General features: G+C 43.9%; 1 protein-coding gene across 1 annotated transcript; it reads right to left on the bottom strand.

The window, feature by feature from the left end:
- Nucleotides 1-863: 863 nt before the first annotated feature.
- LOC138636111 (rabenosyn-5) lies at nt 864-10263 on the bottom strand. Its single transcript, XM_069723961.1, has 12 exons — nt 10172-10263; nt 8166-8462; nt 7402-7536; nt 7158-7258; nt 6993-7038; nt 6738-6899; nt 6372-6640; nt 6150-6220; nt 5955-6041; nt 5730-5832; nt 4635-4739; nt 864-4544 (listed from the first exon to the last, which is right to left on the bottom strand). The coding sequence occupies exons 2-12, from the start codon at nt 8326-8328 to the stop codon at nt 3435-3437; spliced, it is 2352 nt and encodes a 783-aa protein (XP_069580062.1). The 5' UTR covers nt 8329-8462; nt 10172-10263; the 3' UTR covers nt 864-3434.
- Between the last annotated feature and the right edge of the window lie 692 nt (nt 10264-10955).

The following is a 10955-nucleotide window of genomic DNA, read 5'->3' as shown; positions in this document are numbered from 1 at the left end:
GGAATTTTCAGGCCAGGTCAACACCCCGAACTCTTTGTTACGTCCCTCAAAACATTCATGAACAATATTTGCCGTGTACCAGGGAGAACAATCCTAAATACAGCCGTCATGAAGGGGAGCACATGGCCTGGTAGGCGGTACATGTCAAAGTAACATCCACTTGAAGGCCGGGACCCTCGGTTTCCTGTTTCCCATATTTCCTTCTGCTGCCATCCATTTTCCTTTCCCAGGTGAACAATACCGTCAACATGATGTAAAAGTAAACGTGATTCATCAGACCAGACCACCGTCCTCCACGGCTGCATGGTCCAGTCGTGACACTTGCATGCCCGCTGTTGGTACTTTTGGCGGACCGGGCGTCAGCATGGGCTCTCTGACCGGTCTGCAGCTCCGCCTAAACGGCAAGCCGCGATGCTCTGCGTGTTCTGGCACCTTTCTATCGTTGCGCTTCGGTAGTTCTTCTGCGGGATCGGACAACGAATGACGGCCTTTGGTCCCCGCGTGAATCAATGACCCGGTCGCTGGTTCACCGGCCGTCTTTCCTTTGGACCACCTTTTTGGTACGTACCAACCGCTGCATATTGGAAACGCCTCACAAGAACTTCCGCTTCGGAAATGCTCATCCAGACATGGAAGTTTGATCCCTGTCAACGTCATTCAGAAACTTGTGCTGGCCCATTTTTTTTTTTTTTCCTGTTTTCAACACAAGAGCTGACGGTTCACTTGCTGCCTAACATACCCCACCGCTGTGACGGGTAACCAGATAATCACCGTTATTCATTTCATCTCGGTGATTCTAATGTTGCGGCTGATTCGTCTACAGTCTGTGGAAAACAAAACAGAAGTCCAACCATATTTTACTGTAGACAAGTTTTTTTTTTTTCTTTATTGGTGCTGAGATGAAGTCTATAAATCAATGTAGTCGAGTCAAATGTTTTCATTTCACAGTTTGTTTTAAATACAGAGATGTTACTCAAATGACTTCCAAAGCTAAAATCAACTGTTTAACACATAAAGGAGCTCCTCGAGTTACTCTCACCGTCACGAAACATTTTCAGTGTCGCATGTTTTACTTAAAGTCGTATGCAGATGTTGCAGATTAGCGGTGTGAGACCAGCAGACAAGACACGAAGAACTGTCTCTGTGTATGAAGAGAAATATGGACATCTGACAGAAAGCACAATGACAAATTCAGGTTAGGACAGACTTAGCAGCACTATGAGTGATAATACTTTGCTGGCATTCATGTAGTGTTAGTATATGACTTACAGGAAGATGTTTCTTTGACCTAAGAATTTATTTCATCTTCACAAATAAGGGTAGTTTCTGTACACATTGGGATTTCAATGATTTTAGATGTCTCGTTCACTGACAGGTGCCACAATGTCCCTTGGCGAATAGTGTTCAGTACCCCACAGTACGTGGGGAAACGCCGGGTGAACCGGACTTCTTAGATGAAACTATTTAACAGATAACATGCTTCACATACAGATCCAAGCTTGACAGCACGGAAAAAGAGTGACATCTCTCAGCAAATCGTTTTATCGTTATGTCCAAATTTATAATAATAAAAAAAACCAAAAAAAAACAAGAGCAGGAAGACAAGCCCGACCACTAGCTCGACATCACACGGCACTTCAGGGGAACGCAGACACGTGACTCGTGCAGCCCGAATGCTACTGTAAACAATACGAACAGAACCTGTAGGGTCGCACAGCAGGACAGGGAAAACTGCTTTGTTCACTGGGCCCTCCGTGACGTTTAAAATGCAAATTTGTTTCTTACGCAGGACAGACAAGATGCAATAAAACATATTAAATGAAACAAATCAGCTCGATTAGGACTTTGATCTAAACCTTACAGACAGAAAATGTCACCGAGAAGCAACATGTTTAACATTTAAATGTAGTTTTACAGAAAATAAATTCTTGCTGTAATTAACAGCTGTTGGAACAAATATGAAACTTCCATCGTGGATATGGCGTCACTAACGTGGTTATTGGTAGTTCACTGATGAGTAAAAGCTTTTTCTTGTGATGTCATAAAGATACATAAGTACTCGTTTAAGTGACAAGCGACAAAATTGGCTTAATTGTATAATGTGCATGTATTGTAACTGAAATGATAAATCAAATATTAATATCTAATCGTTTTCCAAATGATCAGTTTCCTTCAAACACTCGGCTGCCCAAACATGGGCGTAAAAAAAAAAAAAAAAAAAAAAAAAAAATCGTTATTTAATCAGATGGTTATTTGGACTGAGAGTTGTTCACGGCCCAGTTAGATCAATAGTACAATAGCTGCTACACACCCGAAACTCCAACCAAACTGTTGGCACTCCAGTTGCATTGTGGGTGATGTGAGTGCCACGTTTTCACAAGCAGCATCAATTTTGATAATTTTTTTTTTTTTTTTAAAGTGCCCATTGTCAGTCCAACAACGGTGTAGGGAATGTTATAGGGGTGCTCTTTTAACCTAATATGGAAAAAAAAATGTGTTCACCCAAAGTAATGGTGACATCGTAGCCCCTTATCCACTGCTGCCACCGGCTCAGCTTGACTGCGATCGCATTACTATACTGGCTATCAACTCCATCGAGGTTCCAAGCGAGCTGAAATCATACTAAAAGGTGACGTAAACACACCACAGAGTACTGATTGGTTAGAAAGAATCATCACAATCACGGCCGCCTTGTTCCAAACACGGGACGTCCTGTACCGGCATGCTGTTGTTAACCAGCCAAGACTCGACTAACGGCAACTCACAAAGCCATGCTGCAGTCTGCTGTGGAGATGTCCAGCAGCGGACGAAAGGACTGAGCGAGTCTGTGTGTCACGCTGAAGATGACGTCGCCATGACATCACGCGGCTACGCTATGGTAACGCCGCTGCAGAACAAAACCCAGAAAAGTAGCCTGTGCCAGAAGCGAGTCGAGGCGAGTAGTTCTGATAGTGGCAGTGGAAAAGGGGCTTCTGCCAGAGAGACACGTCATACCTCGACGAGACCACAGCCAGACTCGACTCGAACGACCGTCCAAGTGTCTCACTTAACAATCGATGAAGTGACACTCTTCCGTCTTCCATTGTTCATGTTTGCGCTATTACATCTGGTTTTAATATCTTCATCGACATGCCTGTACAAATGAATTTCGACTTTCAGTGCTTATAAATTGTGCACGCTGGGAGAGACTCCAGCCCTCTGCAGTGACCCTATGCAGGATAAGTGGTTTAGAAAGATGTTTGGAAATGAAGTCAATTCCTCCAGATTACTGAGCTCTAGTACGTATTCAATTCAAGGATTCAGCTAATCTGTGGTGCAGCAGACCTCCCCCACCGCCAACTCTGTGGGCTCATCAGTCATGTAAAGTGAGCTAGCCTCGCAGGACTTGGTAAGTAGCAGGTGTTTTAGGGGGGGGGGATTTGGAGGAAAATGTGTCAGTGCTTCTTCTTCTTCTTCTTCTTCTTCTTGTTGTTCTTCTGTTCCTGCAGGGTGTGCTGTAGCTCGCGCAGGTTCTCTGACAGGAGCTCGACCTCGTCCAGACGGCCGCTGAGCTTCGCGTCGAAAATATACGCCCTGATGTTGTCGATCTGCTGCAGCAGCAGTTCTTCCTCTATCATGTCCACATCAGGCAAAACCTCATTGTCGTTGTCCCCGTCGAACGGGTTGGTCGAGACTTCTGGAGAGTTCCCAGAGGCCTCCATGAAAGGGTTACCCGTGTCAGTGACGTCATCCTCGAAGGGGTTTCTGGGTGCAGTGTCAGCCTGCTTGTCCTCCTCTGCATCTTCATCTTCATCAAAGGGGTTGTACTCTTTCTTCCCATTGGTGGCCTCTTTGTGTTCCTTCTTGATGTCCTCAAAGAAGGGATTGGATGGGTCTTCCTCAACGGGAGTAGAGTCCTCCTCATCGAAGGGGTTAAGGGAGGTGCTGTTCTGGCCTTCGCCACCGGGTGGCGTTACATGCCCTCCTAGGCTTCTCAATCTGGGAGGAGACTCCTCTTGGCTTGTGAGAGCAGGGAAGGCCCTGACTGACGATGGACTCCTCTCAGCTGTAGGAGTCAGGTCCTCTGACGCGGTGTCTTCCTCTCTCCCCGCTGGGCTAATATCCAGAGACGGTTCCCAGGTGAAAGAAGGCTGGGTGGAGCCCCATTGCTCCCTCTCCTCCCTTTCTCGAGCCTCCAGGCGATTTAGCTCCCCCTGCTGCAGGCTTTCCTCCTCCGCCAGCTTCTGGGAGAGTGCGATAGCCAGGCTGGTCTGCTGCTGGTCGTACTCATCTTGCAGCTGACGCAAGTTCTCCTCCAACATGGCCACCTCGTCTGCTCTCTGGGCCTCCCGCGCCTGACGAAGGAATGACTGAATGTTCTCGATCTGCTGCAGGAGGGGGTCCTCCAGCTCGCTGCGTGCATGGACGGAGTCTGCGGAGGGCAACCATCCAGCAGCTTTGGTCATGCGTTGGGTTCTTGGGGCCAGAGGCAGCTCTCCGTTGGTGCTGGCGTGTGGACGGTTTCTCTCAGACTCCTGCCTCTTCTTCAGAGACTCCTGGGTTGCCTGTTTTAACAGAAAATGGAAGAAGAAAACACATTTGGCAACTTGTCTACCGGGCAAAATATCAACAGAAGTGTCGGTACGCAATCTTACCAGTCTCTCTTGTTGGAGTCTCTTCTCTTGTTCCTGTTTCCTCTTTTCTTTCAGCTCTTTGTATTTCTCCCTAGTGGGTAAAGACATCAGACCCAACAGCTTCTCCTGGAACACACAGGATGCAAAAGAACGGGTGAATTCAGGAAAAGATACTGAATTTGAAGAGGATTTAGTTCTGTGAGTAAGGGAGGTTGATTTCAGTATTACTTGTGATTTTCATCATGTCTGGAGCCCAGATCTTTTTTTTTTTTTTTTTTTTACTTCCACCTCTATAATAACTAGCCTGAACTAGCTACTGTTTTTCAGTGAACTTAATGGTCCATCCATAATTTAAAAGACCTAAGTCCAAACAAAATCACACGTATTCATTCTTGTTTATCGTCAAAATAATGTAAACACAATTTTTAGTTTATTGTTAATATATTTTCTATTCTGAAAAAAAGAAAATAACAGAAATGCTCCTTTTTTTAATTTTTTTTTTTATCTTAGCTATTGTTTTTGGTTGCTTGTTCAATAAGCTGAGGTGCAGAATATGTTTGTGTTCGTGTTTGATAAGGAGACGTATGCAGAATGCTAATGTGACTGTTCAAAGTGTATGATTCTTAAGTTGTGTGAAAGACTGCTCTGTTTTGATTGGCTGTTTAGAAATAAGGTCTCCATCTACACAACTACGTACCAAAACTATTTGGTCAAATTGACGTAAAACTAGGAGGCGTCACCATCAAAAAAAAAAAAAAAAAAAACCTTCTACCTTTGCGGTTTTAGCTGAGTTTACAACAGCAAGCTCTATAACGTTTCATCAGCTCGGTGCACAGTGACAGCTGAAGTCGCGGAAAAGGATTTTACAAACCTAACAGATCATTAACGTCAGTCGCCTGATACACCGAAGGGAAAGGTGAGAACAAAAATACACATTTTACGAGACCAATAGTGACAGTATTGTTGCAATAAGGTGTGATCAGTAACTCTCTCTTTGCCTTTGTGTCGCTGAACTGATTTTATGTACCGAGCTTTAGTGCATGAACACGGTTGCAGATGCATTTCCCTTTCTTACTGCCAAAGCGTTGTCAAAAACCTGTCTGAACTTGGGCTCACCTGGACAAACAGTGTGGCTGTGTAGCGGATCATCCTCTGAAGCTGGAGTGCCTTCGGATGCTGTGGTGGCTCATCTTTAAGTCCCAGTGTTAAAATTCTCTTACTGAGAAGAAAAAAACCCCAAAAAAAACAACTCAATTTAATCTGTCGATACTTTATATTTGGAAAACATGAAATAAAAACTTTTTTTTAGTGTTGAAAGAGTCAGTGAGGACCGACGTGTACCTCAGAGCATCGATGAGTTCGTAGTATTTCTGGACCTCGAGTCTCAGTCCGCCTGCAGTGTCCAGATTGTACGTGGTTTCTCCTGCACTGTGAAAGTACACAGCTGACAGTGAGAAATAAAACTGTCTCTCAAACAAAAAAAAAACATCTGTCACGTCAGAAACGATTCAATAAGTATTTCTTAGTGCAGCTTACTTGAGAGACTCAGCCATTCGAATATACTCTGGAGCCTTTTCATCCACCTTCTCCATGCACATCCTCAGCCTCTGATAGGAAGCAAGAAACAGGAAAGCCCAAAATATAAACAACGAATGCCTGGAAAGATACAACAAAGTAAACTCCAGAGCTTAAAAAGAAAACACAGCCAGAGGAAACACAATAAGAGAGAGTCCTCGTCATTTGAACCATGTGACCAACCTCATAGAGTTTCACTATATCCGGCATGTGGTCCTTCTCCTCTAACTTCTGCTGTCTCTTCAGCAGTGTGTCCATACAGTGGCGACAGCAGCGGATCTTCTCATCGTCCTTTTCCTCCAGCATGGAGGTCACACTGCTCAAGCTGCTGATGCTGCCCCTCCTCGAGCCCATCCCGCTGCCGCCTCCTCCTGCTGCTGCTGGGAGCGACTGGGTCTGACCGGGACTTCCAGGCACACACAGGGCCTCTCGAGTCCCATTGATCAGCTTCTCTGTGGATGGATAAAAGGTATAAAACTCACAGCATTGAGACACGTGGCAAAACTGATATCCAATTCCCTGTGTTTCCACGATGTTGTTCATACATACGGGCAATAGGTAAGAGGACAAACTCCATGCACTTCCTACACATGATGGACCCGCAGAGGCGACAGTGGTGCCGTCTGTTACGCATGTTGAACTTGTTTCCGCAGTCGGGACAGAACGGGACATCTGAGTCATTCACCCACGACACCACGGACTTCTCAATGGCTACAAAGCAGGAGAAGCACTCATTAGTAAAATAGTTAATGAATCATGTTTACATACACTGAGACTAGTCAGAGTTATAATGGAAGCACAAACCTCTAATTTTAGCAGCATCTGAGTTGGTTCTGTCAAACGATGTCAACTGAAACATACATTTTCAGGGTAAATAGTTTACATTTTTTTTTAAGCCTATTCTAATTTTAATTTCAGCAACAGCACGAGAACAATTTTTGTTTGAACGATTTGCTGTTGTAAGTGCACCTTTTCCAGTCTGATGATGAGCTTGTTGACCTCAATGACATAATGATCTATCCGGGCTGCTCTGTGTTTCTTAAAGAAGTCCAGGTGACTTTTAGTTGCTCCTACAAAGAAAAGAGAAACACTTTTGTTCGTGTATCATATAAAACGGAAATTCTTCATATATTTTGTGGCTATAATTTAAAATGTTGATACCGGTGAGAAAAAAAAAGAAAAGAAGAGTTTTAGTTCAGTTTTCTAGTCTCACCCAGTTCCTGAGGCTCCCACATGTAAGGGTCCACTCCGCCATAGTAGAAGGACTCATAACTGCCAGTGTCCGGTCTGTCATCCCCGTCCCTCTTCAGAAGTTTATCTTTGGCTTTCTTTGCCTTCTGAACCAAACCTGAACGCAGACAATAGTAGGACACAAGAAATGAGTGAAAAATGCTGACAAGAAATTATGCAATTCAAATCAGTTTCTATTTCTATTTTTATTTATTTTAAGAGTAAAATCACTATGTTACACCATACAATCACAAAATAACACACAGCAGAGAAACAAATACCAAAAAAGACAATAAAAACATATATTTTAAAAGAAAAAAGAGGTTAAAAAGAAAAGCGAACCAGGCCTAAGGCAGCATGACTGAGGGGACCTTGAGCCATCCCTAACAATAAAACTGGCCAAACAAAATACACATTAGCAGGTGTATTCTCTATTATTTGTGCCCATGAAAATGCACCTTTTTTTTTTTTACCACACTACTGAGCTCACTCATTCATGTGTCTATTTCCAAACAAGGTCCTACTTTTTCCACATTTAATCATTTTTCTATTCTGCAGCAGCATATGGTTCAAATTCTTCCGACACCAGTGCCCTTCTACCTGTTCTCAAACTGTCCTTATTAAACTGCCTTTTTTGAAAAAAAAAATTAAATCTTTTTTGTTGTTGTTGTAAAAAACTAGTTTTGCACTGGAATATAAATCAATTGGCCGTGTGGCTGTGAGTGAAGAACAATACATGGCACTTACTTTTGAGCTGCCCTCGAACATGACGGTCATCCCCAGAGTGCTCCTCTTCGTAGTGGTCTTGGAGTTGGTAGAATGACTGGAGGTCTTTCAGGCACAGAGGGCAAAGAAAGCCCTCCTTCACTTCACCTGTGCCCTCAAAGGGAGGTGGGTAGCTGGAAGCCATGATGGCAGCAGGCGGCGGTGTTTTTGGAGAAGAGATGCAAGGTGGTGCGATGCTGCTGCGGTCCGCATGTCACGGGGTTTGCAACCTTCCCAGCATCAGCTCCATGACACCTGAGAAAAATCCCAGGACACTCACTGGAAGGCAGGACAAAGCAGAATCGGGCTATATGAGGCGTGCAATCAAAAAGTTCAGAGGCTGCTCCTGTTGTGGGTGGATGGGTTGCAGCACTGTGATGAGCACGGAGCAGGGCGGGGTGGGGGGTGGCTATAACCTTAATGAGTAAGTATTCCAAGTTAGAACGCTTGATCAACATCAGCATCTGAGTTACACGTGCTTTGTGGCCACTGGAACGCGCACATCTGCAATTTCACCGTGGACCTGAAACCTGAGCAGAGAGTGCACATCAAGTTCTCTGTCAATCTCTTGGGTAACAGAAAGAAGTCCCAGATAGCCAAATGCAGTGCGCAGGAGTGGCGGGAAGTGACGATTGGGTCACTGCGACGCATGTTTTCCTTCGGATGCCTCGGAATGTCAGAATTCGGTGTTGTCAGTCCGACCCTGAGGGAAGAATCCACGTTGCACAACCCCGCGAAAGTCAAACAAAAAACACCAAGTTGGGCTCCTCACCAGTGACGTTCTGCCACTCTTAAAAAAAAAAAAAAAAAGCAAATGCGGCTCAAAAGGCCTCGCCCAGCTCTTTGCTGAACGCTTTCCAAAGCATTTCCGTTGCCCCCCCCCCCTCGAGTCTGACACAAAATTTGATGTGTGGTCTCTGCCCAAGTTTCAAGTCCATGGTGACGTCGCACATGCACAAATACCGGCGCTCACAAAAACGCATGTAACCGAGGTGCTGTTTTTGATCAGGTGCCTCGACATGACTTGTAATACCAACTCATGAAAGTCATTGCTTCCCCTTGCTCCATGCATGTCACCGTGCATGTATGCACATAACAGGAGCAGTCTCTGATATATATATATATATATATATATTTTAGGGTGCATACAAAAGTTCAAACAAAATCCACACATGACATGTCACACGCTTGAATTTAGGAATGCATTTTGCACTAACTTGCACAAAATCCCAACGCAGATTCAAACATGTATTCTTGTTGGAGTGTGAATTTCAACCATGTCTTGTCACTGTGTAATTCACTGCCAGGACACAGTGTGTGACTTTTACGTGACTGAGCAGGATTGTGACATCAATAAACAAGCGTCATAGCCATATCTCATGAAGTCATGAAGTTAGAAAGAACCTCACATTTCTCCTGATTATCGTGTAACACTGTTCTTACTAATGAAGTGGAAATAATCTACATTTATTGCCATTCAAGTGCACGCGTGCTTTTTGATTCAAACTGCAGTTAAATGAGTGACACGCCAAATATATATATATATTTTTTTTTACAATAATTACAACTTAAATTACATTTTACAGCTAGAAATTAACGTCAGCTTCAGATTTGATCAACCCAGTCCACCAATGTGTGCGTCCAACCTACGCCGTTAGCGACACACACACACACAGCTAAATACACGTATTTGTTTTTACTCGCTGCGTTAGAGCACTTTTTTTGTTTTTGTTTTAGTATGTGTTACCTGGATATTAATTGCCTAAAGTCTTCAGTCGCGCCGTTTTTGTTTTAATATTTTAACTTTGGCTCCCGTTACACCCCGCAGAGACTGTAGCGTCAGCGGGAGAATGCTAGTAGCACGTCTCGCTTTCTTTAGCCAACGTTTCTGCGGTGTCGTTGTTCAAAACGCGAAATTAAATCACTTATAACTTCGCAAAAACAAACGCGCAGACGCTAAATTCACAGGACGGGTCCTTTATACTTACAAATGTATCTGACAACCACAATGTTGTTGACAGTTTGGATTTTCTTTGACAGCTCGACAGCAGCAGCAGCAGCAGCCCTACCTGGTCATGTGATCAGCACTGTGTCAGGAAGGGAAGAGAGGAGGGACAAACCGCAGGCAACCACAAGCGAAGCGTACTTCACTGAAGCAGTTCCATCACGATTCTGGACTTGCTGTAAGTACATTGTTTGGTGCCGTGTTTTTTCTAATGCACTTTTAATTTTTTTTAATTTCTGATTGTGTTTTCATTCTACTGTTTATGTGTTTAAGTGCACTGCGGCTGTAAATAATCTAGGCTTTCACAATCTTTGAAATGAGTAAAAGTTTGGCGTTGCCAGTGGAGTGCTTGCTCAAAATGCAAGGTTGGATAAATGAATGTGTGGACTCTGTGTCAGATGGTTTGAGACAATTTAATTAACTGCACTTAAGATATTTAGGTAGAGCCTGCTTTTATTAACCTGCCTAACCCTGAGGCTCAGTCCTACATCAAATTCTAGTTTTAAAACCTTCACGCACTCTATTTAAACAATTTGCCAAAATTTCGCTCCATGTTGTCGTTACTTACTCTAGAGATTAATCTACCAAAATATGTACATGTGTCGTGTTAACCTGAGTTGACTTTTAGGGACAACAACAGAGCAATGGATAGAGTAGGTGGAATAGAGGACATAGGGATCCAATGGACCTTTGTGCCCCATAATGATATACTATCTCACCTGTGGCCTTAATCTGGGGTTAGTCCAAAACTCCACACAAAAATTAAG

This window comes from Brachyistius frenatus, unplaced genomic scaffold (assembly GCF_029030835.1).
Source record: "Brachyistius frenatus isolate BFR_SWC_R1_liver_20210118 unplaced genomic scaffold, ASM2903083v1 Contig_6, whole genome shotgun sequence".
NCBI classification, from domain to species: Eukaryota; Metazoa; Chordata; class Actinopteri; family Embiotocidae; genus Brachyistius; species Brachyistius frenatus.
The sequence above is the reverse complement of the archived record's forward strand: the minus strand, read 5'-3'. Positions and strand labels throughout refer to the sequence as shown.

Excerpts from the sequence above, each read along its gene's own strand:
- LOC138636111 (XM_069723961.1), bottom strand. The coding sequence starts at position 8,328 with ATGGCTTCCAGCTACCCACCTCCCTTTGAGGGCACAGGTGAAGTGAAG. Across the intron at positions 6,221-6,371 it reads ATATAGTGAAACTCTATGAG|AGGCTGAGGATGTGCATGGA; the intron begins GTTGGTCACATG and ends GCTTCCTATCAG. Across the intron at positions 5,833-5,954 it reads GAACTCATCGATGCTCTGAG|TAAGAGAATTTTAACACTGG; the intron begins GTACACGTCGGT and ends TTTTCTTCTCAG.